Source organism: Spermophilus citellus (genome assembly GCF_964194105.1).
Source record: "Spermophilus citellus genome assembly, chromosome: 3".
Lineage (NCBI taxonomy): Eukaryota > Metazoa > Chordata > Mammalia > Rodentia > Sciuridae > Spermophilus > Spermophilus citellus.
This window is the reverse complement of record NC_138184.1, coordinates 145,814,176-145,840,577: the sequence shown is the minus strand read 5'-3', so window position 1 is coordinate 145,840,577 and position 26,402 is coordinate 145,814,176. Positions and strand designations below refer to the sequence as shown.

Below are 26,402 nucleotides of genomic sequence, written 5' to 3'. Positions count from 1 at the left end.
CTGGCCCCACCACTCCTACCCAAAGCCTTCAGTGATGGTGGCCCACTACATGGCCACAGGTCGCCAAGGACCCTCGCCTGCCCAGAACAACATCTGTTCCCACAAACCTTTGCGCCTCCCCACCCCGGGCAAAAAGAGGCCTCGAGCCCAGAGCCCCGCCCCGCGCGGCCCCTCCCACGGGCGCGGACCCCGGAGGCCGTGGGCGTGTCCCCAGCGGCGGCGCCCGCGGCGCGGGGCGGGGTCTGACCTCGGCGCGGAGCTGCGGGCGGGCTAGGGGTGCAGGTGGCTCCTCCTTTCCCTCTCCGGAGTGCTGGCCGTGCTGGCTGCGGAGGGAGAGCCTTTGTGCCGGGCTCGGGGAGCCCGCGACGGCTGCTGCCCGCCTGGGCCCATTGTTTCACTTCTCTATCTCTTCCGGGCAGGTGCCCGCGGCGCGCTGGGCTCGCACGTGCCGCCGCGGCGGCTGTGGCACTGAGAGCAGCGGACCCCGGTAGGGGTGTCCCCGGGCGCGCGGCGGAGATGAAGCTCTTGAAGCAGTGGTGGTCGACCGGCGGCGGCCTCCTACACCTCACCATGCTACTGAGCTTGGCAGGGCTCCGCGTAGATCTGGACCTGTACCTGCTGCCGCCGCCGCCCACCCTACTCCAGGATGAGCTACTGCTTCTAGGCGGTCCGACCCGCTCTGACTCTGCGCTCAGCCCCTTTCCAGCCTCCGGTGGGTGGGGGCGCACCAGCCTGCTTCACCCCAAGGGCCGGGAGCTGGACCCTGCCGCGTCACTCGAGGGCCACCTGCTCCGGGAGGTGCGCGCACTCGGGGTCCCCTTCATCCCCCACACTCGGGTTGACGCGTGGTTGGTGCACAGCGTGGCTGCCGGGGACGCGGCTGGGACCCATGGGCTACTTGGTGCCGCCGCCTCGTCGGGTGCGGGTGTGGACGGCGGCAGCCAGGCAGCGCCGGGAGGCGGCGGGGGCCCCCGAGCGGGTCGCAGTAGCCCTTTGGCCGCCGAGGAGGAGGAGAAGGCACCCGTGGAACCGACAGCGCAGGTGCCGGACGCTGGCGGACGCGCGAGCCAGGTAACCTTAGAGAGGGACGCAAGCGAGTGCGGCGTCTACAACGCTCGGGGCTGAGGAATTGGCCATGAGCCCTCGAGGCTTGTGGTGGAGCTAGGCTGCTGGGCTGTCCGAGTTAGTTGGGGGTGGGGAGAGGAAGAAGGAATGGGATTAGATTTTTTGCTCACTCTTTTGGTTCAGTACCTCGCGTGCATGGAAATGTCTTTCCCTGGTACCTGGGACTAGAGGATAATGGAAATGGTCTTGATCTCTATGAGGATGCGCGTTTCTCCTGAGAACCACGCTGCGGCTCACCATTAGTTTAACCCGATGGTTGTCCGTGTGTGCGTCTTCCCGGGAGTAAGGAGCCGAGTCAACGTGCAGTCCAAGGCCAGCCAGCAGCCGGTCCCTCAGCGACCTAACCATCCACGTCGCCCAATTATTAACATACCCATTATTAGCATACAGATAACAGGTACCCTGACAGTCGCTTGTGACCAACATTGTCCCTTTGGTTTATTGGTACAGCCTCTTTTGCAGCTTAGCTTTTTTCTTTTAAACAAAATTCACCAAGTTCTGTAGATTGAAATATCTGGTGCTGCCCAACACTAGACCTCCTTATCCATAGTTCCTACCAGCGGCTTTTTAAATTCCTTCTTGGCCCAAATCTTAGTGTAAACTGGTGTGGATCAACAAGTGTTCCTTGGGATATTTTGTGTGTGTGTGTGTATTTGTGCGCGCGCGCGCGTTTGTGTGTGTGTAGTGGAGTCTTACGCAAAATGGAAATTGGGGCTAAACTGGTTTGTTTGCAGCACTTCAGAATCGCCCTGTTTGTGTAGGCAGTTGCCTGACGGGCTTCTCCACCTCTGAGAGAGGGGTCATTGTGCGAAGTTCTGGGTGATTCATTGTTATGCTGATTTGATCCCTTCCTCCTCAAGGCTACCGGAACTAAGGGGGATGGGGTTGGTGAGTCTTGGTGGGCTCCTGTCTTTTAGAAAAGTTGAAGGTTCTTCCTGCAACACTAGCTCTTTCTTCAGATCTGGCGCCTGTGTGGCCTGTCTCACCTGAGGAGGACTACCTGTTGCCCTGCTACCTTACCTGGTTCTGTAATATATGGGATTATAACCCACTGCTGGATGCTGCACTAGGTTATCACCCTGCCCCCCTCACAGCTGAAGACCAGCCTGTTTGCAACTTGTGCTGGAACGGGAGGGAGGAGGCTGTGTGCTCTTGAGGACCTACCTCCTAGGGAGGACCTGGACTTGCATGTGTGCATCAATTAGCTATCTTAGCTGCCGGATGACTTAGTTCTGTTCAGTCTGGTAGGGACTGTTGAGATTTTAGAGTTTCCATGCTATGTCCCCTTTGTCAGCAATGCTTAAGCCTTGTGAGGACCACAGGCAGGCATCCTGTGTCTATTTATATTTATGGAAAACAGAAGTCCAGTGAGTTAGGGGACTTGATTAAAGCCACACATTAATTAATGGCAGAGGTGGGGGACCAGAACCTGAGTCTCCTGTCTCCTAAACTGGCTCATAAATTAAGCAATGGGCCTTGTACTCAGGCTGTCTGGACAAGCATACACCTGGGATGGGGTGATTCAGCTCCCCCCCCTCAGCTTGTCTCCTGCCCCCAGGAGAATTGCTGTCTGGTGCTGGGTTTTTAAAGAGATTTTAAATTCATAATGAAGACCATGACTTTGGGAAAAAAATGGTCTAGGGAAACAATACCAGTCTTTGCGCTTAGCTACCTGGTATTTATCACTTACTAGCTTCCCTCCCTCCCACAGGTTTTTTTAATCACTCCAAGCCTCCATGTCTCATAGGTCAAGAGGAGGATGTTGTGCTAGTTAAATGGGAAAAACATGTGTGAGGTGCCAATAAACGTGCCTGCCCCATAGGGTCGAAGTAGGAATTAAAATTTCATTCCATAGAAAGGGCTTAGTCCTGCATCTGTCTCAAGTACTTAATACATGTAAGCTTACTGTTAACTTGGAAGAGGAATCATACTTTACCCCATAGGAACATTATAGGTGTTTTTTTTTTTTTCTTTTTTGGTTTTTAATAGATAAGTCTAATGGCTTACAGTTGAGTTGCAGGACATTCTGGTTTTAGTGTATATTTTTTCATAATTTTTGTACACGCAAAAAATATTTTGGAGTAGGTGATTTTCCAAGTAGGTGTCTAAAGATGTACTGCTTTGGTCTCACCTCTTAATGGGGCTAATCGTTATCTGAAAACAAACTCCTGGAATTCCCCAGGCCCAACAAGCTTCCCTTCATAACTACAGCCATTCACTACAACCAATGAATATGTCCTTCAAAGTTACGCACAGGTTAAACCAAGACATGAACAGCTTTGTAGAGTAGGATGTTTGAGCATATTTAAAGATGCATGGATGCCTGCAGTTAGCATCAGTATTTGAGAGAACTGTTGCTACTTTGAACCTGAGAGAGCTTGTAGTTTGTCTGTGACAGTGACCTATCACAGGACAGACAGGTCCCATTAGGGACCTTTCTATTTACTGATTTTTGGGCTGCTTTCTTCAAGTCACAGAAATCTAATACAGTTAGTATTTAATGCTAAGAGTAAACGGAAAAGATAAAAGTTCCTTGATTGTTAAAGTAAAATTTGTTTTCATGTCAAAATCCATAATCACTAATGCCTGAGATGAAAAACAGATATTTGCCTGTTTTTAACTTACAGTCATGATACAGAAATAGTCTTATAATTACATTGTAGCTCAACAAAATTTTACAGTAAGCTTCTCATTTTGCTTACTAACAGACATTGTAAAGTGTTTATGGTCTTGCATGGGAAAGGAAGGCACAAGTTACTGTATTAATGTCATATGGCTGCTGTAGCAAAATGCCACACTTAAATAGAAATTTATTGTCTTACAGTTTAGGAGGCAAGAAATCCTCAAAGTGTTGGCAGCATTGGTTCCTTCTGAGGCCTGTGAAGGAGAATCTGCTCACAGATCCCTCCTGCTGTGGGGTGGCTTGCTGGTAATCTTTGGCATTTCTTGGCTTCAGCAGCATCACCTCAATGCCTGCCTTCATCTTCACTGAGTTCTCCCTGTGGGTGTATCTGTGTCCAGGTGTCCCTTTTTATAGGAACATCATTCATATTGGGTAAAGATCCACCCTGACATCTTAATTTATCTAGTCACACTGGCAGTGACACAATTTCCATTCTAAAGTTCTAGGAGTTCTGACTTCAGCATAGGAGGGACACAGTTCAACCCATGACAGTCACCATTGCCCTTCTGTCAACTCTTGGGGGTGTTCAGCTTGCTTAGGCTCTAGCCATTAAAAGCTAAGTCACCTGTTTCTGGGAGCAACTGATCTGTGTGTAGGACTTGGGACAAGCTCTTGAGGAAGTTGGCTTTTGCTGACTTGATGTGCAAACCTGGGAACCTTAGTTCAAACCATCTTTTTCTACTCAAACTTTGACCTCTATTGGCAGGTTACAGAGAAATATTTTATAACAACTTTTGAATTATTCTCCTCCTCACCATCTCCCCTGCTTCTGTGTTCAGGCAGTGGGAAATCAGCGTGCAGAGCCATGGTCCGGGGGGTCATGGGTACTGACACTGGAGTCTGGCCAGCCAGGGTGATCTCAGCTCTACCATTGATAACACTTTGTGTGTGTGTGTGTGTGTGTGTGTGTGTGTGTGTGTGTGTGTGTGTGCGCGCTTGCATGTGCTCTGGATTGAACCCAGAAGTGCTTTACCACTGATATACTTCCTCAGCCCTTTCTATTTTTTATTTTGAGCCAAGGTCTTCCTAATTGCTTAGGGTCTTGCTAAGTTGTTGCGGCTGACCTTGAACTTGCAATTCTCCTTAGCTTTGCTGGGATTACAGGTATGCCCCATCACTCTTATCTCTCTGAGTTTTTGATAAGAGTACCTGAGGGAGTTGTTGGAAGATCAAAAGAGATAGTGCAGGTCAAGTGGACAGGGTTGGTATGTAGTAGACTTTCAATATTAACTATTTTTGAACTGAGAGCTCTATAATAACCTCTCCCCAGCTTAGTCCCGATCATTCTATTGCCAGGTGCAGATTTCTAAAGCACACCTTGGTGCATCTCCCCACTTCATTTGGGGAGCCACCACTAGTTTCCTATCACCTACTAATTCTATATATTGTCATTCACGGCTCCCCAGTGGCCCATTAACCCATTCCCTACCTGCCCTTGCTGTACTTGTTACCCTGGTGCTCTGCCTGTAGCCTACTTTCCTGCTCAGACCTTTTCTCCCTCCACTCCCCATCCCCATGCTACCTCCTAACTGTTCCCCTTGCCTAGAGTTCCTGCCTTTCATTCCTGCTATGCTTTCACTGTTAAATTCTCAGACTGTTCCTGTTCTTCCTTGAGCTCCATTGCACTCTGGAACCTTTTTTTGTAAGATTTGGCACCCTCTACTTTGAACTGTGGTGTCTTGAGTGTGGAAACTGGGTCTTTACTTTCCCTGCAGTAGCACCCAGGGCCAGGGTTCAGAGCAGAGGACAGTACAGTTAGTGTCTGTTGCCCACTTACTGTCCAGGGTTGCACAGGAGCTTTACAGCCCTTCCAAGGCTGAATGTGCCTTGGGTCCTTCGGGGCCAGAGTTCCAACTAGAAAGTAGGTTAGACCTGAAATCCTGACCATTTAATGCCAACTACTTCAGTGGCTAGAGCAGAGGAGGGCAGACCGTCAGGTTGGCATTATAATGAATCAGGTGGTGAAACTTGGGATTGCCTGAAGTTGTAGAGCACGGTAGTGACCTTGCTGGAATAGAGCAGGGCACTGTTCCTAAGCACGGAGTAAACCACACCTCCCGCCCACTGCAAACTGCAAAACAATAGCTGCTCCCTTTCATGGCAGCCTTGTGAGAGGGATAGTTCGTTCTCAATATCAAGTTGTTAAGGATTTAGATTCATACTTAGGTACCAGGGCAGCTGAGGTACATGCTTGGGTTGCTTTTGGTCAAGTTGTAGGTGGTGCTTGGCAGAATATGGCCATGTCATGGAGGCAAGAAAAGACCTTTTGAAAGAGGCTAGAACTGAGTTTCCATCTATGAGTCAGGCTCCTCCAGAAAAATAGAACCAGTAGAGTATGAATAAATAAATACACAAAGATTGATTTCAGAGAATTGGCTGACACAGTTGTGGAGGCTGTCCGAACTCTGTATAATAGTCAAAAGCCCTGGAAAGAGCAAGAGCTGGGATGCTGCAGGCTTGAGGTGGAATTTCTTCTTCAGAGAATTTTGTTCTTAAAGCCCTGCATCTCATAAGATGAGGCCCCCAAATTATGAAGGTATTTGAAGTCAGCTAGTTGATTGCTGACATTAAGCACATCTACAGATGTCTTCAGAGCAACACATAGGCATCTATTTAATTGAGCAACAGTACTGTAGCCTGATCACATTGACATAAAACTAAGCATCTGTATTCCACGTCCTTCTGGTCGGTCATTCACTCCCAAATTGGCAAAAGGAGGATATTAACATCTTTCTTTGAGCCTTCTTGTGAGGATTAAGTGACACTACATTGAGCCAGGTGTGATGGCACACTCCTATAATCCCAGCGGCTGGAGAGGCTGAGGCAGGAGGATCTGAAGTTCAAAGCCAGCCTCAGCAAAAGCAAGGTGCTAAGCAACTCGGAGAGACCCTGTCTCTAAATAAATACAAAATAGGCATGGGATGTGGCTTAGTAGTTGAGTCCCCCCCTGAGTTTACTCCAAAAAAAAAAAAAATGACACCATATTGAAGGGTTGGTACCAATTCCTAGTGTGGTAATAGATGCTCAACTAATGATTTGCTGCTGCTGCTGAGCCCCAGGTGAAATTGCCAGGAAACCCTTGCCTTTCCAGGAAATTGCAAGTGATTGCTCAGTCATACAGTGACCTGCTTTGGCCTAAAAGAAACCCTTCCCTCCTCAAGGGGGAAGTCACACTGGAAATGGTTGGATGAATTGGGGACGTTTGCATTAAGATCTGGATGAGGGGGTGGCTGGGGCTCAGTGATAGAGCACTCACCTGGCACATGAGGCACAGGGTTCAATCCTCAGCACCATGTAAAAAAATAAATAAATAAAGGTCTTCATCTACGACTAAAATGTGTGTGTGTGTGTGTGTGTGTGTGTATGTACATATACATGTGTGTATATATACATATACATGTGTGTATATATATGTGTATACACACACACACACACACACGCATGTAAGATCTGGCTGGGGAAGGAACACAAGCACCATCCTCAAATATCTGAAGAGCTGTCTTGTGAAGGAGACCCTGGACTTACTGAGGAGGGAGAACCCAGAGCCAGACTGAAGCTTTCCTGAGGCTCAGCTACAGGAGAGACTTCACCTTTCTTCAGAGCTTGCTTCTCCTGGAGTGGTGGGTGCTGACATCAGTCACTTGGGTGCTTGGTAAAGTGCAGAGTGCCAGGCCCACTCACACTTACTGAATCAGAGCCTCTGGGTTCTTGTGGTACCCCCAGATGGAGGGCTCCTGCCTTAGGGTTCCTCCCTCAGGAATTCCCAGTGTCCAGCAACACCTGGGTAGAGGGAGGGCCATGCCAACACCCCTTCTATGAATTTAAAAGCTTAAGATAACTAAAGGACTGGGCCAGAGGGACATGCTTGGGGAAAGGACCAGGGCTACCCCAAGTGTTTTTAAAGTTGAAGCCCAATTTCTTTTTATTATTTCCCTGCATATTCCAAAGAACTTTTCTCTGGATGGAGATGGATTGGGTTGGGGGATGTGGAATTGGCTTGCAAAAAAAAAAAAAAAAAGGTACTAATTCTGAATGCATAACTTGCATGTAAATGCAGCTTTAAACTCAAATTCTAGAACTAGAGAGGCTGAGGGAAAAGTACCAGAACAGGAGGGAACTTTCTGAAGTATTCTATAAGTATTCTATATTGTGGTGTGTCACGGGTTACATGGTACCTGCATTTGCTAAACCTTTGCTAAGGTTTCTGCATTTCTGCATGTGTCAGTCCAACCCCAAAACTGAAAGATTAATTGAGTGGGGAGGGGTGAAGTTATTGACATGAATGCTGGGTAATTATTGAAACTGGGTGATGGGTACATGGAAAGTTCACTGTAGTACTCTGCATTCTATTTACATGTGCTTGGTATTTTCTATAACATAAAAAGCATTGTGCATTTTGAGGACCAGGTAGCCTATCTGACCTGCTGGGGTAAACTAAAATTAAGTAAAAGAGATCCTAAGGAAATCCCCCATCCCTGGCCCTGGCCTGTAGGAGGGGTTACTTTCTTGAGACGCAGCCTTATTTCAAATCAAAGCCTTTGAGTTGGAGCTCAGGCCCAGTGTCGCAGGCACTGCTGTGCTGGTGGATGGAAGCCTAGTGGTGGTTTTGCCTGACCTCTCTTGGAGGGGGTGACATCAAGCGGGTATCTGTCCAGTTTATAGCTGTCTCCCTACTTCCACCAGGGATCTTCAGAAGTGAGTTTGGCTTATCACGTGTCTTACTACAGAAAATTCCAAGCGGACATCACCAGTGGAGAGATGGACACTAGGATAATGACCTCCATCTCCATCATCCAGCTTCGTCAGGTCCGGTTCATGGTGGTGTTGATTCATCCATGACTCCCTCACCCTTTCCTCTTGTAATATTGTGATTTTTTCCCCCCTGTGCTGGAGAGTGAGTGCAGGGATTGGACCAGGGCCTCCACGTTTTGGATAAGCACCCTACCACCGCGCTATGCCCCAGCCCCTCCCTGCTCCCTTGTTTTAAAATAGTCCCCAACATAATTTTTTATTTCCCCAGACATTTCTTGTGTGAACTTTCTGCAGGGACTTTCCTAAGAGAAAAGTCCAACTTTAATTCTTTATTACTACTCTTCCCACTACTTTCATTGGCTAGAAAACCTGCAAATATTTCAGTATATACTCCTGAAATGTGAATGTGAAGTCTCTTCTAAACTGTGCCATTAGCACACCTATAAGAAATTAATAACAATTCTTTAATAGCAAATATTCAGTCAGTGTTCCAAATTTCCTAATATTTCATGAATAGTCTCTTATGGTTGGTTTGAAGCATAATCCAAATAAGATCCCACCTTGCATTTTTTGCCAGCTGTGTCTGCATAGTAAAGTAACAAACAGGAACACGTTTGATCCGGATGGGATCCGCTGTTCCACCACCACGTTGGAATCTGTGCCTCAGTATGAGGGAGCAAGTGTGGGTCATAGTGGTGACAGGGAGCAGAACTCCCCCAGGTGGCTCATGAAGAGACTGAAGTGAATGACTTCTTATAATCATGTGGATTAGGACAGAAGGGGGTGTTGGTGTTGAGGAATGTTGGAGAACCCTGGAGGAAGAAGTGCCCTGACCCTTCCATTTCCACCCTGCAGTTCTGTTCCAGCCTCCTCCTGGTAGACTCGGCTGATTTCCAGCCAGCTTCAGAACCTCAGATAGCAGGGCTCAGCTTCCAGGGGATGTACATGGATCTGGAGGGACAGACAATACCCCAGTACTAGGGCTAAGAGCTGGCCATGAAATAAAAAATGCTTGCAGCCTGATACTGGTTTTGTCACTCACTAGCAGTGTGACTGTGGGAAAATTGTTTAACCTCTGTCCTCACTTTCCCCCTGTATGAAGGATGGTAACAGTACCTACCTTGAGGGGATGCTGAGCAAATTAGATGAGATAATGCCCATGGTGCCTGGTCCACAGTGAGTACTCCATAAACCTGAGCTATAATTATTATAAGCTGTTATTAAGAACCACCTAGGCCAAACAGGGCACAGTCTCGCTTTATCTGGCTTCTTGTCTCTGTAGCCCTGATGATCCAGCTTGCCTCCAGCCTAGAGACCAGCCTCCGAATTCTTTGGCCCTAGTGTTTCCCTCTGATGTCACCCTACTCATAGGCACCACACTGTTCTTTGTCTTTGAAGGTTCATCCAACCCCAAAGGTCGAAGCAGGTCTCAATCTCTCCTCCCCAGTATGAGTAAATGAGAGGGCCTGTCAGTCCAGCTGGGACTCTTCACAAAGGGTGTTGTTTTCAGGAGCAAAGTCTCCACCCCATTGTTCAGGTTCTAAGGGCCCAAACTGAGAGGGTTCTGGCTCCTTGCAGAGGATGAGATGGATCAGTTCCCAGCCAAGAATGTGGTAGAGAGGACCTTTCCTGGAGGTTCCAGTTCTCCGTGAGTTACCAGGGTTTTAGTTGTGATTAAGGGCCCCAACTCACAAATTTATGATGGTTTCCTATGGTAAGTGTGGAAACTGACTTTTTTCTTTCTTTTTTTTTTTTTTCCTTCTTAATTGGGCCCCAGTACCACAAGGGTAAAAATCACCTACGCACAAATAAAAAGGAACTTAATGATGGGTTTAGCTTGCCTATTTTAGGAGCCTGGACCATAAACCTGCATCATATACAACACTACTTGTAAAATATCCATGTATCTCAGTTCTGTGCCATTGAGTTGAGAAAACAGGAAAGAAGAGAACAGAGATAATAACTGCTTCCTACCAGGGGCTGGTATTGCTTTCTCTTGAAACTCCAGTTGAGTTATTGGCAGTCATTCACTGATTTTTAACTTTTCAGAATCAAAAAGGGGTAGTAACTAATGTTTATAAAGTGTCTTGATATGTATGAAGGCACTTTTTTCAACTAATTCCTTAAAATGGGAATTATTAGATAATACTGACCTCTCATTTCAGAGTTGGGGGAACAGGGTCAGAGAGGTTACACAGCCATTGGGGTGCGACAGGCCTTTTTACTGTCTGTCAGACCTGGGCCCTTGTAGCAATAGTCCATTTAAGGCTTTACAGGCCGCAAATGATATTACAAATGCCACAGACCTTTTTCACTTTATAAATATAAATAAGAGTGAATCCTACTCTTCCCTTCCTTGAGATAACTGGCATAGTTGGATTTTCTGGAATGCAGACTTCCAGGCTGAGTTTAGTGTGCAGGAGGGAAAGCAAGGATCCAGCTATGGTGTGATCAATACTGGGATGTGGAAAGGCATTATCTTGGGTGAGGGAGCTCTCAGCAACTGGAGGCCGGCTGCTCATGGAAGTCACAAGTCCTTCCTTGTAGGGGATCTGGGGTACATCCCCACATGCATCATGCTAACTAACTATGGGGATAATTTTTTCTTTTGTCTATACTTCTTGTAACATGTTCCTGTTAGCTTCCTAATATGTTCTCAGTAAATGAGAGGTAAATGAATACAAGAAAGACCATCTAAGATATTTATTCCTTAGGGCTGTGCAAGTTTTAGCATTGATCTTCCCTAGGTCTGTGGGATTCAGCCAACAGTTTGCAATCAGGATTCTCAATAGTTATGTAGGCTCCTCTTTCTCCTTGTGGCCTCATAGGCAAGGTGACCATATCAGACAGTTCTGGTTTACCCAGTTAATTATTAACAGCACCCTCTTATCCTCTCAAAAGTGAACTGGTGAACTTAACAGTTGTGATGGCCACTTATTCATAGACCCCTGGAATGTCAGAGATAAGGGAGCCTTTGAGGAAACCAGATTATCAAGGTTGAAATGAATCTGCCCCAGGTCTGTCTGCCTCTCAGTCTTCTAGAACTGGAGGGAGAAGAGGAAATACCCAGAGGCAGCAAAACATAAATACCTACCCCAACCAGGACTTGAACTTGGTTCCTTGAACAACTCATTGTGAGAGCACTCAGGCTTTCTTTTTTTTTTTTTTTTTTTTTTTTTTTTTGAGAGAGAGAGAATTTTTTTTTTAATATTTTTTAGTTCTCGACGGACACAACATCTTTGTTGGTATGTGGTGCTGAGGATCGAACCCGGGCCGAAGGCACACCAGGCGAGCGCGCTACCGCTTGAGCCACATCCCCAGCCCACTCAGGCTTTCTTTTACTATTTAAATCTGTCCCCCACTTTAGTCTAGAGCTGCCCCTGCTGTCTTCATATTCAGACATACATTGTTATCTGTGGGGTTGTAGCTGCTGATGAGCTACATTTTTAGTCTTTTAATTGTTGAATATTAAGAAAGAAACAAACCCAGGGTAAAGGGGTGTGAGGAAATGGGTATGCTCAAATACTATTGAAGATAATGTTAAAATGAAACAACCTTTGGGGGAGGGGGGTGGCAAATTGTCATATCCCATGAAAAAAAGTTGGAAAAATTGTCAGAATAATTTCTTTGGAAAGCAAAAATTCCTAGTACAGAACTTACGGGGGAAAACTCATTTAAGCTTTATAAGAATAGGGAATTTTTATGTTGTATAAAGCTTCTCAGTTCCTTTTTCAAAATTGGCATGATGAGGATACCAAGACCTAAAAATAACACATTAAAGAAAACCACAAGTTACTCTTAGGAATAGTCATGAAAAATATTAAACTAATAGCAAGATACACAAAGAATATAGATGCCAAACTTGTAGCCTCCTCGTTGCCCCTCTCCACTTCCTATCTTCCTCAGTCTGCTCTGTTTTGGTGGCTTCTCTCTTTTTTTTAACCCTTGAACCCAGGGGCACTTCATTACTGATCCACATCCTCAGTACTTTTTATTTTGAGACAGTCTTATAAGTTGCTCCAGCTGGTCTTGAACTTGATCATTCTGCCACAGACACCTGAGTTGCAGGGATTACAGCATGCCCTGGGCTCCACCTGACCCTTCATATTAGGATTCCAACATTACAGTTCCTGAAGACTCTTGGCACCAAGCCCCTCCTCGCTCTGTACTCTCTTGCTGGGAATCTCATCAGTTCCTGTGACCCTGCTTCCCACCCCAACCTGTCTTGATGTGCCACCTTCAGGTCGGACATTTGCTCTGATTTCCAGATTCTTACCATGATTGACATTTCTACTTGTCTTTTCACATCTTAAACTGAACCGTGTCCGAAATGGAACTGTTTCCCATTTCAGTTGTTTTCCCCTCAGCTATCCCAAGTTATTCAAGAGTCAGATCTAAGAGTGAGTCAGTTCTTCCCTTTACCTCCTGTTTCTGTTTCAGCGACAAAACCCAACTAATCTTTTCCCAAAATATATAATGGTTTTCCCCACTTCCATCTGTATCTGTCACCATCCCTTTTCAGACTGTCATCCACTGAGATCACCAGAGTAGCCTCCTCGCCTCTTTTCCCACTTCCACTCTTATGAAGACTGGAGGTGAGACAAGTAAAAATGACACGACTACTGATGAATGAGAAAAAGACTAATGTTTCATTGTAAAAATGAGCAAAAGAAATACATATACATTTAAACTTGTGAGACTGAACATCTTTTCAAACTTAAAAAAAAAAGTAAGAAGAGTACATCTATCCTTTGCCCCGATTTATCTTTAATGTAAAGAGTGAATTAAAGCTATTGTATCCCTCAATTCCCAGATACTTTAGTGTGTTTCTTGAGAACAATGATTTTCTTTTCTGTATCCAGTTATCAAAGCCAGGAAGCTTAACATGCATCTAAGATTATTATCTACCTTACTGTCTATATTCAGAATCGGTTGCCTATGAAGGTGCTTTATAGTTACTTTCCCTTCTGGATTACCATCTAATCCAAGATCATACATTGCAATTGAGTTACTGTGTCCCATTAGTCATCTTTAATGGAAAAGTTTCAATTTATTTGATGTTTCCTCATAATTAGATTGAGAGTAATGAATTTTTGACAGGAATATAGAAATGGTAGTATTCTTCATATTAGGAGGACCATGATGTCAGTTTACCCATTTGGGTAAGATGGTATCTGCCAGGTTTTTCTTGTAGTGTTTTTCTCTTTGTTATTAAAAATAATCTGAGTGATAATTTGAGACTATTATTTAAGTTCAAATTATCTTGTTTCTTAACAAATTTTCACTCCATAGTTGTAGCATCTATTGATGGTTTTCTAGCTCTGTCATTCTCTTTCCATATTTATTGTTTGTATTCTACTGTAAGAAAACATTTTTTCTCTCATTTATTTAGCTGTTTATAGTTGAGTAGATTACTAAATAACTTTATTCAGTGAGTTATGATCCATTATTCTATTAGATTTTTAACCTAGTTTTAGCTTCCTGCATTGTGTGTTCTGGTCCTGTAGAATTTCTCTGTCCTTGGTCCTCCTCTCCCTGGTTTTCCAGACTAATGTTTACTTGATCCATTTCCTTATGGGCTTGATTTGTTTCCTTTTGCTATTATTTATACAATTTTATGGGTAACATTCTCAAGTTGGCATGTTGACATAGGTGTTCATGTGTGTTGTATTAATTCAACATAATACAGAATAAGGGAATCTTGCATTGTGTTCTAAAATTGATTGTGTGATTTAGAAATTAGAAGCTCCTCTGTCCACCAGCAGCAAAGTTAGCTGTGTTGGGAATCAGAATTTTTCAATTTGGTCATCTTCAAATTTAACAAACCTTGCTTGAGCAAAAGATGAAAGGTTAAAAAAAATAAATAAGTAGTGACCAGTTATTCCTTTTCCAGATTTAGAGAGTATTAGCATTGTAATTGCATCAAAGACCAATCCATCAGACATAGGATCCCTACCAAAGTCTTAGGATGTTGTATCTAAGAATTGAACATTCAACAAATGTCTGTTTTGGGTCTACTATGTGCTGGACACTAGGGTAGACAGATGGCATATAGTAGCCCCCAAGCAAACAAGAGACCCTCCCTCAAGAAACTAGCATCCTAGCAGGACAGACAAGACTGCTAACAAATACATATAGTAATTTATCAGTTGGTTGTTGAATTCTGTGGGGGTAGGAGACACAAAGCAAGGGAGGTAGATTTTGGACTGAGAGGTTTTTGGTTTTTGGTACTGAGGATTAAACCTAAGAGCACCACATACATACATTTTTATACATACATACACACAAGCGGGTCTTGCTGAGTTGCTTAGAGCCTCACTAAGTTGCTGAGGGTAGGCTGGCTTTGAACTTGTTGGTGGGATTATAGGCGTGCACCACTGTGCCTGGCAAGAGGTACTTTTTAATGGCATGGTTCAGAAAGAAAAGTGAACTTAGGGGTTGGGAATATAGCTCAGTTGGTAGAGTGCTTGCATTGCATGCACAAGGCCCTGGGTTCAATCCCCAGCAAAACACACACACACACTGAATTTAGAGAACTGAATGAAGCCACAAGAAAAGGGGGTAGAGTTGAAGTCAGAGAGAGCACCTTATAGGGCAGCCAATCCAAGGCTGCAAAGTGAAGGGGTCCTTGGTGGGCCTGAAGACAGTTTGGGGACATTGCTATTTAGAGATCAGGGGATGAGTCAGCAAAGCAGAAGCCTTAGGGGATGTAGGAGAATAGGGGAAGAAGTACTTGGATGCAAGATGAACAAACTGTTTCCAGGAGGAGGCAGGAACTAAAGTCAGATTTTGCTGGTAGTTAAATGAAGATGGAGAACTGTTGGATTTGGGAGACCTCGTAGGCTGTTTTAGTGGAGTGTTGGGCAAAAAATTCTCATTGAAATAGATTTGAGAGAGAATACACTGTGTCCAGATAACTCTTTGGAGGATTTTGCTCTAAAGGGGAGCAGAAAAGTGGAATGGGACCAAGGGTAGTGTGGGACCGATGGAGGGGGTTTTTACACATGGCAGGCATACATTAGTAGGCTGATAGAAATTGCCCGACTGATGGTGCACCTCTGTTGACAGAGGAGAAGGGACAGTAGCAGGTACAATTCAATTTACTAGCGGGATTATGAGGTGTATACACATGAGACTGACTATGCTGGGAACCAGAGTCACCTGCAGTGTTGGGAGGGAAGCAGAATGTGTCCTGGAGTTTGTACAGATAGAGAAGCCAGAGAAACCAAGTGGGCCACCAGGATATCTGCATCCCTTTTCTGCTTTTTTCCTTGCTTCTGGCATCTGTGGATTTTCATTTCTTTGATCTTCACCTTCCTACCTCTCCCCCACCCCCCAACTTAAAGAATGAACATTTCTTTGGATTGGTGGTGGTAGAGGGTGCTATCCTTGAGTTAGTCTAGTTAGTGCCATGTTCCTAGAAGTCAAAAATTAAAGAGATCCTTTGAAAGACTTTGAGAAGCCTTATTGTTACAGGAAAAAGATTATAGAAACTTTTAATATAACTGATATAAACAGTATGTGTTAAATTGTAACTGTTTGTCTAGAAGAATCTTTTTTTAAGTCTCCTTAGCAAATTAAAAAGTGGAAGGACTCATCTGAGTAAATAGTCATATTGATATAGTTCTGATTATAAAAGGAATACATGTTTGTTGTATTCAGTTACAGAAGTATGTATAGCAAAGTCAGTCCTTTCCCAGTTTGTCCCAACCCATCCTGCCTTCTAGAAAGAATCACAGTTAATAGTTTGTAAAATAACATTTCCCAGATTTTTTGTTTGTTTGTTTCCTTCCCTCTTCCTCTCTCCCTCCTTCCTGGTCCTGGGGATTGAACCCACAGCTTGGCATCTGCTAGGTAAGCACTCTGCGACTAATCTACATTCTCAGTTCCTTTTATTAATTTTGAGACTGGATCTTACCAAGTTGCCTAGGCTGAAACCTTCCAGCCTCAGCCTCCTGAGTTGCTGGGCTTTTAGGTATGCGTCACTGTACCTGGCCTCCCAGATTTTTCTACATACACAGGTATTTAATCAGTGTTTCTTTCCATTTAGCTGCTTGATGTGTTTTCAGTAGAGAACTAAAGACAAACTACCTAACTGCAACACTGATTTCCAGATTTAATATGCAAATATTTTAAATTCAAGGTCTGTGTACACGCATATAATTTAAATTGTCTGTGTTGGAACAGCCCATCTCAAAATTAGTGCTTGTCCTCATTTCAGAATTAAATGTTTCTTTGATACTGAAATAATGAAATGCCTGTCGTAGCATTTGACATAAGGGTTTACAAGATCACTAAACAATTCAGTGAAATGCCATTTGCTTATTTTATTTGGGTTTCTAAGCACATTGTTGGGTACTTTTTAGGAGAATCAAGTACCAAGAGAGAAGTATGAAGGTATGGATCACAGATCTGAGGAGGAAGAAAATGAGGAAAGGGTGTCGGGCCAGAAGGAGAAATTACAACAGAATAATGAAGATGAAAACAAAGTAGCAGATAAACCTGAGTGGGAGGCGGAAAAGACTGCTGAATCTAGAAATGAGGTGAGCACATCAGAATCTTCTAGTCTTGCCATTTTGGCTTTTGTGTAGCTTTGTGGCATTGACAATTTACATTGAGAATGAATTTTGCATGTAAGTATGCTCCGATGTTTCAAATCTGACATATGAAAAAGTATAATTAGACTTAAAAAAGAATCAGCTCACAGAATGTTTTCTCTGGTTAAACTCAAGATTGTGCAGTACATGCACACATACCCTCCAGCAACCTGCTAGCAGGTTTTGCTCATTGTGTTTGCCAAGATAAGGGATAAGTACATGACTGACATTCTGGATCCAAGCTGACTGGGTCCTGGAGAACAAGAAAGAGGACTAACCCTGTAGCCAAATCACCCTCAATTCCTGCTAAGGCTTGAGTCCAGATCTGCAGTCTGCTAGTGGGCCAAGCAGACCCATTGACATCCAGGAGCACATTTCATAATTCTGGTCTCTCTTCTAAGGGGCCAGGCCTGGTGGTCCACCTTATTGGCTACTCATTGACTAAAAGTACTCTGAGAGAAGAGGTATAGAAAGATGAACTCTAGAAGCTTGGCTGAAGGGATGGGTTCTTCCTGCAGCCTGGTCTTACCCTCTTCTTTTACTTGGACCAAATCTGGTTTCTATTCTGTCCTGCTGAGGTCCTGCCCACAAGCCTGGCACACAGGTGCTCCAGAGACAGGCCTGGGGATTCCACAGACCTCTAGTCACATGGCACTTCTACCCAGAAGGAAGACCCTTGCAGATCTTGTCCTGATGGACCTTTTCACCATGACCTGCTTCAGCATGTCCCCTCCCTGGGAGGTAGGGGTTGACCCTGATCTGTGAACCCTCTTGGAGGATGGAAAATACCATGCCTGGCCCATCCCAGACAGTCCAACCTCACTGAGGTTTTGACCATGTAACATTACAAACATTACTTGATTTTTATGTAGTGCAATCAGAAATAGCTTTGTTCTCTTTGCCTACCCACTACTCTTCCTGCCCCTTCCAGCCTGTTCTAACCTGTTCTAGGGGAACCAGTTCTTCCTTCCACTGTGGGTAAAATCTAGGGCAGGTCACATGACTTCTAGATAATCAGATTTTAAAAGTTCTTCTGGGGGCTGGAGATGTGGCTCAAGCGGTAGCGCGCTCGCCTGGCATGCGTGCGGCCCGGGTTCGATCCTCAGCACCACATACCAACAAAGATGTTGTGTCCGCCGAGAACTAAAAAATATTAAAAATTCTCTCTCTCTCTCTCTCTAAAAAAAAAAAAAAAAAAAAAATTAAAAAAATAAAAGTTCTTCTGGTCATTCTAATGCGCCAATTGACAAAAAATAATCCAGTGTAGTTCTCAAAAATTTACAACCAAAATTTAGCTTCTTCCCTCTTCCCATCTCATCTGTTGAACCCACAAGGCTTTTTCCTACTGTGGAAAAGGTATGTATGGCCATGTCCTCTAATTCTTCAGTTTGTCCTCTCCTGCCTGTTAGGCTGTTTTCCCTGGGGCTGAGGATATGGAGTGGTAAGAATTCAGGAGAGGTTATTTGGCACCAACTGGGCATTGTTTCCCTTGACCTTGGGATACAGTTTCATTTCAGATTAGTTACTTTCATTTTGTAGATTCTTTGGGGAATCCCTGCTCTTGTAGCTAGGCATCTTTCATCTGCCATTCTCTTGAAAAGGGCAAATGCATCTCTACCTCCAGCTGGTCCAATGGATTCTTAAACATTCATCCGCAGTCTCTCCATCAGGCCCTATCAACCACTATCTGGCTGTCTAGCATGGGTTCCTGGCCACATGCTCTTTACACCCTTTGTATTTCTCAGGCAAGACCTGAGAAGTAGACTGCAGGGAGCACACACCAAGTTTGTAAGTAGTTCTCTCTGAGGTTTTTCTGTTCTTTAGGTAAGAAGGAGGGTAGAGAGATTCACCCCATTTTCATTCCCTAACTTCTTCAGCTTCAACTCATGTATGCCCTCCGTCTCAGTCTGGCATTTCATTTCAAATTTCTAAGCATTTGGCGCTTGCCTGTGCTTTTCTCCATATACTGATATTCTCCCTGACCCCTCATTTACTTGTTAGACTTTTATCTTTCCTCAGGTATCTTTTGTGTGGCTTTACTACCATTGCCCACACACACAAGGAACATATGGTGATGTCAGTGCCTATGGACATATACTGAAAAATCCATATTTATTTTGCAGGAGACATCATTTTTTAGCCCATATTCCTAAATGAATGTGTGTGTCCCAACACTGGGGGTCGAACCCAGGGCCTTGTACATGTTAGGCAAACTTCCCCTGAACCACTTCCTTAGCCTGGGAGAGTATTCTCCCACCACTTATTTAATGCTTCCTGGTATATTTCCTCATGCTGTTGTGTACTTTTTCTCCTGGCTATGTGGTATGTCTTTGCCTTTACTCCCTCACTGGGTATCACAGAAAAGCAGGAACTGTTCAAGTCTTTGAATTAAATGTTAGCAGTTAATTCCCTGCTAGATAAACAGTGGACACTCATTCAATTTTTTATTAGAAACAGTGTCTCCCAAAGTTGCTTAGGGCTTTGCTAAATTGCTGGGGCTGACTTTGAACTTGTGATCCTCCTGCCTCAGCCTCCCGAGTTACTGAGATTACAGGTATGCACCTCCATGTCCAGCTCATTAAATGAGTAGATAAAGCAGGGAGCTGAGTTGAAGAGAAGGTAAAATGTAATATGACATAGGAAAACATCAGCTTGAAATACATTAATCAGGGGCTGAGGTGGTGGCTCAGTGGTAGAGTGCTGGCCTAGCATGCATGAAGCACTGGAATCCATCCTCAGTACCACATAAAAACAAACAATGTATCCACCTAAAACTAAAGATACATAAATAAATCACCCAAAGAGCAAGGCATTTGTGCCCCAGGTCCTATCAGGCTCAGCTCCTCATCATTTACATCAGAGGTCTTTGTATACTATAAGTTGTACATCATTTTTAAAATTTCTTTTTTTATTAGAGCTTTATAGTTGAATGTAGTTGGGGTTTTTTTGTTTTGTGGTGCTGGGGACTGATCTCAGGAAGCACTCGATCAACTGAGCTATATCCCCAGCCCCCCAACCCTTTCTATTGAAAGTCTCACTAAGTTGCTTAGGGCTTCGAAAAGTTGCTAAGGTTGGCTTTGAATTTGTGATCCTCCTGCCTCAGCCTCCTGAGTCATCAGGATTACAGGCCTTTAAGGTAGCTCTAACTAGTAATTTTTAAAGATATTTTGTCAGGTGAGTGAATCACTGGCATTTCCATTCATTTGGATGACAACCCTAGAAGAATACCTAGGGACATTTAAAATTTACCACATGCTTTCTCTCTAGCTCCACTGCAGGCAGTTAATGAATTCATTGTATACGCAGATTAAATGGTTCAAAGACATTTTCTTCTCACTAAGGAGAAACTGAACTGAACTTATGTGTATCCACCATGTTCTTTGAATATTCCTAGTGGTCTTTGTTCAAAATGCAGTGAGGTCTTAACCTAAAATGGAACTGTATGTTTTTATTTTATATGAGGATTAGAAACAATTACAAGAATCTGACTTAATTTCCTGGCACTCTAAATTGAACTAAAGTACAGTATAAGTTGTCTTACAGATTAATATTTAAAAATAGCTCAGCCATCCATTTTTAGGTAAGACTTAAACTCAGGTGAACAAAATATATGTAAATAGTTTGATTTTTAAGTGGTGGAGTTCTTTGAAATCAAATGTCTCAAAATTGTCCTCTGCGGTATAGTAGCCCGAAAAAAGTATTGCTTATTGTCTACAACAGAACGCTTTCCATAGTTAAAATGCTCAATTAGAAGGTATGTGATGATGAAACTCTGGGAAAAAAAATGAATTTTTGATATAGAGGTTATAACCTCTATATCAAAGAAAAGACTGAGGAATTAGCAACAACATGAAGCTCTTACCACCTTTAAGACCTAAAGGAATCTGAGGAGAAACAGCTCAGTGAGAACTGGAATTGATGAATCAGCAAACCCTAGTCTTTAAGGGAATCACTCTTACATCTGTCTCCTGTTGGACATGTCACCCCACCTGGTGGGGGTTAGCCCTTCAGCTCTCAATCTCCTGGGTGCTAACAGGAATAATAAAACAACAACAACAAAGAAAAAAACCTCATAAAACACAACATTGGCTACTCTAAAAGACCAGTCCATATTTCACTTTTAAATAATCCTTGAATTGTTTTTGCAGAGGCTGGGGTTGTGGCTCAGTGGTTGCACACTTGCCTGGCATGTGTGAGGCACTGGATTCAATTCTCAGGCCCACATATAAATAAAATAAAGGTCCATCAACAATTAAAAATATACTTTTTAAAAACTGTTTTTGCAGTAATCCAAGTAGATTTGTGCTGATGTTACCCATTCTCACTTGTGATTATCAGTAAATTTTGGTTGGGGGGGGGCCAAAGAAAAATCCAAAGTTGGGGTCATTAATAGAATGCTTTAGAGTATTAAAAAATGAGGTCTAGGAGTTGGGATTGTGGCTCAGTGGTAGAGCTCTTGTCTGGCATATGTTGAGGCATCGGGTTTAATTCTCAGCACCACATACAAATACATACATAAAATAAAAATTTCATCAACAATAAAAATGGTTTTTTAAAAAGAGGTCTCATTTTAATAACAGTAGTTTGGTTGGCAAATAAGTCCACAGTCGTTAAAACATGTAATTTCCCAAAGAGGAGCAAGAAAAAAATCTTTTCCACTAATTTAGCTTAAATAGTCCTATAGCATCTACAGACATAGAAAAATCTAATTTATCATGGGTCCTAAAAAAACAGGACTTCATAGAACTTGAGAAATTTGGCAGAAAAGGAAACTATGTATCTTGACTGATTTTTTTTTTTATTTAAATTTTTTTTTTTTTTTTTTTAGTTGTAGATGGACACAATACATTTTTTAATTTTGTGTGGTGCTGAGGATTTGAACCAAGTGCCTCACACATGCCAGGTAAGTGCTCTACCACTGAGCCACAACCCCAGCCCTGAAACTTTTTTTTTTTTTGGTAGTGAGGATGGGCCTCAGGGGCACTCAAGAACCATATCCCCAGCCTTATTTTGTATTTTATTTAGAGACAGGATCTTGCCGAGTTGCTTAGTGCCTCACTGTTGCTGAGGCTGACTTTGAACTCTTGATCCTCCTGTCTCAGATTCCCAAGCTGCTGGGATTACAGGTGTGTGCCACCGGGCCCAGCTCAATTCAACTCTCGGCCTCTTGCATGGTAAGCTAGTGCCCTACCAGTGAGCTTGACTTCCAGGCCTCCAATTGGTCTGAATCTTCCAAAAAACATAAACAAGAAGAAAAAAATATATGAGGGTAGGAGTGAAGCACAGAACATGAATACCTCATTCAGGACCATGAATTCACTAACATAATCTAGCCAGGTGTGAAGGCACACACCTGTAATCTAGTGATCTGGGAATCTGGCAAGAGAATTGCAACTTTAAAACTAGCCTGCGTCACTTAGCAAGACTAAAGGGATAGGGCTATATAGCTCAGTGGTAGAGGGCCCTTGGGTCAATTCCCAGCACCTCAAAAACAACAACAACAAAAAAAAAAAAAACATAAAACCCTTGTGCACCCACGCACTATAAACAGTGATCCTGAATAATAAAATGGACAATTTCAAGAAAACTCGGTAACAAAGGAATTCTATAGATAGAATACTAGAGTTGGAACCAAATTTCACTAAAGATCGAGTGGCTTGGAATGTGAACTAAAAGGTCTTGATCTATACTACCAACACAAGGAATCCAAGTTTAGAAATTATGAACAAGTTTTGGAGAGAGAGAAAAACACAAAATTGCTTTAGTTAGTGGCTCTTCATTGTGTGAGGTTCTTACAGAAATTTCCCAGCAAAGATGAGTTTACAGAAGGGCATGGTGGTGCCTGCCTGTAATCTCAGTAGCTCAGAAGGCCCAGACAGGAGGATCATGGGATCGAAGCCAGTCTCAGCAAAAAGCGAGGCACTAAGCACTCAGTAAGACCCTGCCTCTAATCAAATACAAAATAGGGCTGGGGATGTGGCTCAGTTGTCAGTGCTGGAACAACAAAGATGAGCTTATGTTTTAAAAATCATGAATGACATGCAGAAATAAATGCTGAGTCTTGAGGAAAAAAAAGACTGAAATCTGAGGCATGCCAGGTGCTGTGGCACATGCCTATCATCCCAGCAGCTGGAGAGGCTAAGGCGGGAGGATCAGCAAATTTAGGAGGCCATAAACAACTTGTCTCAAAAAATAAAAAAGTGCTAGAGATGTGGCTCAGTGGTTCTGGGTCCAATCCCTGGTATCAAAAGAAAAAGAAATCCTCAGCATGAAAAATGTGGACAGAGAGAGATAAATACCCAGAATATACTACAGAGATGCAAAATATTAAAAAATTGAGACGGTGAGAGAAAAAAAAATCTAACCCCAGACGTCAGAGAGTTTGAAGCATGAAGGCAAAATAGTTCCAGGATACAAAAACTTTTATTATATTCAGGTTTTCTGTCAAAGGAGTTACTTCAACAAGAAGCTTTATGTTGAAGGCAGAAGTGAAGTGAAGCAAAGAATAAGTTGGGAAAGACATTAGGGCAAATATAAATATGTAGCTTTATGGAGGAACAAAATAAAATAAGGCTTGGAACTTAAAATACTGGCTAAAAATTATGTGGAAGATGGTTAGGACAAGAATGGTGGGGTTTGTAGTTTACTCTAATTACAAAATTAAGTATTAAGGGAAATAGAATGTAAAGCTCCCAACCAAGGAATAAAATAGGGATAAAACCCTATACAACCACTTATCCTTTGTCTGAAGACTGGTGTGCCTGTTTTGTTTTTCTAGATACATCTAAATGGGACAGATACATCTTTCTCTCTAGAAGACTTATTTCAGCTGCTTTCTTCACAACCTGAATATTCTCTAGAGGTAACTGTAATCTTGATTTTTAAGTTCCATCCTTTTACTTGGATGATATAGTAGGTTGTCAAACTTGTGAATTAAGCACACAGAACTTTATACTTTACAGAAATAAATTAGCATATTCATATTAAAAGCTACATGGTAGTTTATACTTATGTTAGTATTGTCAAGTTATTAGGTAATAGAACTCTTTTTTTTTTTTTAAAGTGCCATCTTTCCATTGTTTTTCAGAACATCTCAGAAGATTTTCCACCTCTTCTAGGGAGTACCAGTGATGGCATAAATTCTTTAGCACATTACAATGTAAATTTTACCCAGGCTATAAGTCATGATGTCAATCTCCATGAGGCCATGTTGCTGTATCCCAACACCACATTTAGAAGAGATCCCGTAGCAAGGACTTCACAGGCACAGGAACAATTTTTAGAGCTGAATTTTCATTCCAATCCAGAGCAAACCCTTCCAGGAACTGATATAACAGGATTTGTTCCACCTGTTGACAATCAGATGTGGAATCTAACAAGCCAAGACCTTCTGTATGACCTTGATGCAAATATACTTGATGAGATAGACTTATTGTCATTAGTCACAGAAGAAAATTTTGATCCCATGGACATCTCTCAGCTTTTTGAAGAACCAGACTCATTGAATTCAAGTCACCATTGCAATTTTTCTCTCTCGGTGTGTGATGAAGAAGGTGCTATAGGTTATAGTAGTGACCCTGTTTCTCCTCATTATGACTTAGAAGGGGCTGTAGGAGGCTACTACCCAGAATCCAATAAAGTGTGTAGCACGCATCAGAGGAATGAATCTGGTTTTCATGGGGATCTCACATTTCACATAGTTCATGACCACACTTACCACACGAAGCCGGATGAACTAGAACCCACTTCTGAATCGTTTTCATGGCCTGGGAAATCACAGAAAGTGAGTAGGTACCTCAATGATACACATAGAAATCTAAGCCGTGATGAACAACGGGCTAAAGCTCTGCATATCCCTTTTTCAGTAGATGAAATTGTCCGTATGCCTGTTGATTCTTTTAACAGCATGTTAAGCAGGTATTATCTGACAGACTTACAAGTCTCACTCATTCGTGATATCAGACGAAGAGGGAAAAACAAAGTTGCTGCCCAGAACTGTCGTAAACGCAAATTAGACATAATTTTGAATCTAGAAGATGAAGTGTGCAATTTGCAAGCAAAGAAAGAGACCCTTAAAAGAGAACAAGCCCAATGTAACAAAGCAATTAACATGATGAAACAAAAACTGCATGACCTCTGTCATGATGTTTTTAGTAGGTTAAGAGATGGTGAGGGCAGGCCTGTCGATCCAAACCTGTATGCGCTTCAGTGCAGTCATGATGGAACTGTTTTGATTGTGCCCAAAGAACTGGTGACCTCAGGCCACAAAAAGGAAGGCCAAAAGGGAAAAAAGAAAAAGTGAGAAGAAATTCAAGATGGATTTCTTTTAATATTCAGAAAGATTAGTTGGGTCACAGACCATCAGCTTAAATTTAGTTCTAACTTTGGGATTTTATTCAAGTGTATGTTTTAATCTTTTACTGCAACTTGAATTACTTAGTTAAGGCAATATATATATATTGATGTTTGTATCAATACATGTTTAAGATCACACTTCAGGGAAAAGGTGGGGAGCCAGACTTGAGTAAGAAGTACAAACCGGCCTTAACATTGTTTGGTACTGTAGTTAATTTGTATATTTAACTTATACTTTGTGAAAATAAACTTTATATTTGAATTCATATAAAAACAAAGACCTACCTCTTAAGAATTTGTTGTTGATGGACCTTTGTTTTGTTTGTGGTATTGAACCCAGTGCCTCACGCATGCTAGGCAAGTACACTACCAGTGAACCACAACCCCAGCCCCTAAAAGACCCACATTTTCAAATGCTGGTGAGCAAACTAAATGCATAGTAGGATAACAAATATGGGAAATTTCCTTCCTGATTGAGCTAAAAAAACTTCGCCTCTCCAACAATGAGCAACTAAACGCAGAGTACCTACCTAGCAGCACAAAAACCACTAACATGATTTTACCAGTTAACAGATTTCACCAAAAAATCATGTTACAAAAATCTCTTGCATTGTGCCTGAGACGAATATTTTGCTGTATTTGGGGAAATGTCAATCTTTGCACAGCCTGGTTTGGGCTAAGTTACAGCTATATTTTTAAAACTGCCTGAAAGATCCTTTGATAAGTTTGATAGTTCAATGGTGGTACTTGTCAAGGACGAGTCTTGGTAGGTCAGGTTACACCTAAGCATCCTGGATTTGGGGCATGTGAATGGATACATTACTATTAATGATGCAGAGATCTCATTCTTAAAATAGAACCAACAGAAAGTTGTTGCTAGCCTGAGACTC

At 42.9% G+C, this 26,402-nt stretch overlaps 1 protein-coding gene across 2 annotated transcripts; it reads left to right on the top strand.

Moving 5' to 3' along the window:
- The first annotated feature begins 247 nt into the window (after nucleotides 1-247).
- Nucleotides 248-25,671, top strand: NFE2L3 (NFE2 like bZIP transcription factor 3). 2 transcript variants are annotated; one of them, XM_081285421.1, is made up of 4 exons: nucleotides 248-1,071; nucleotides 16,927-17,103; nucleotides 23,936-24,019; nucleotides 24,245-25,671. In XM_081285421.1, exons 1-4 carry the CDS (start codon nucleotides 517-519, stop codon nucleotides 25,457-25,459), a joined length of 2,031 nt encoding a protein of 676 aa, XP_081141547.1. In that variant the 5' UTR covers nucleotides 248-516; the 3' UTR covers nucleotides 25,460-25,671. The 2 variants fall into 2 exon arrangements, with proteins under 2 accessions (XP_081141547.1, XP_081141548.1); XM_081285422.1 differs by lacking the exon at nucleotides 23,936-24,019.
- The last annotated feature ends 731 nt before the right edge of the window (nucleotides 25,672-26,402 follow it).

What these genes read in the sequence shown, in the direction of transcription:
- NFE2L3 (XM_081285421.1), top strand. Translation starts at nt 517, where the DNA reads ATGAAGCTCTTGAAGCAGTGGTGGTCGACCGGCGGCGGCCTCCTACAC. An exon ending in CTGGCGGACGCGCGAGCCAG is followed by an intron (nt 1,072 to 16,926) that starts GTAACCTTAGAG and finishes GGTACTTTTTAG; the next exon opens with GAGAATCAAGTACCAAGAGA. An exon ending in CTGCTGAATCTAGAAATGAG is followed by an intron (nt 17,104 to 23,935) that starts GTGAGCACATCA and finishes TTGTTTTTCTAG; the next exon opens with ATACATCTAAATGGGACAGA.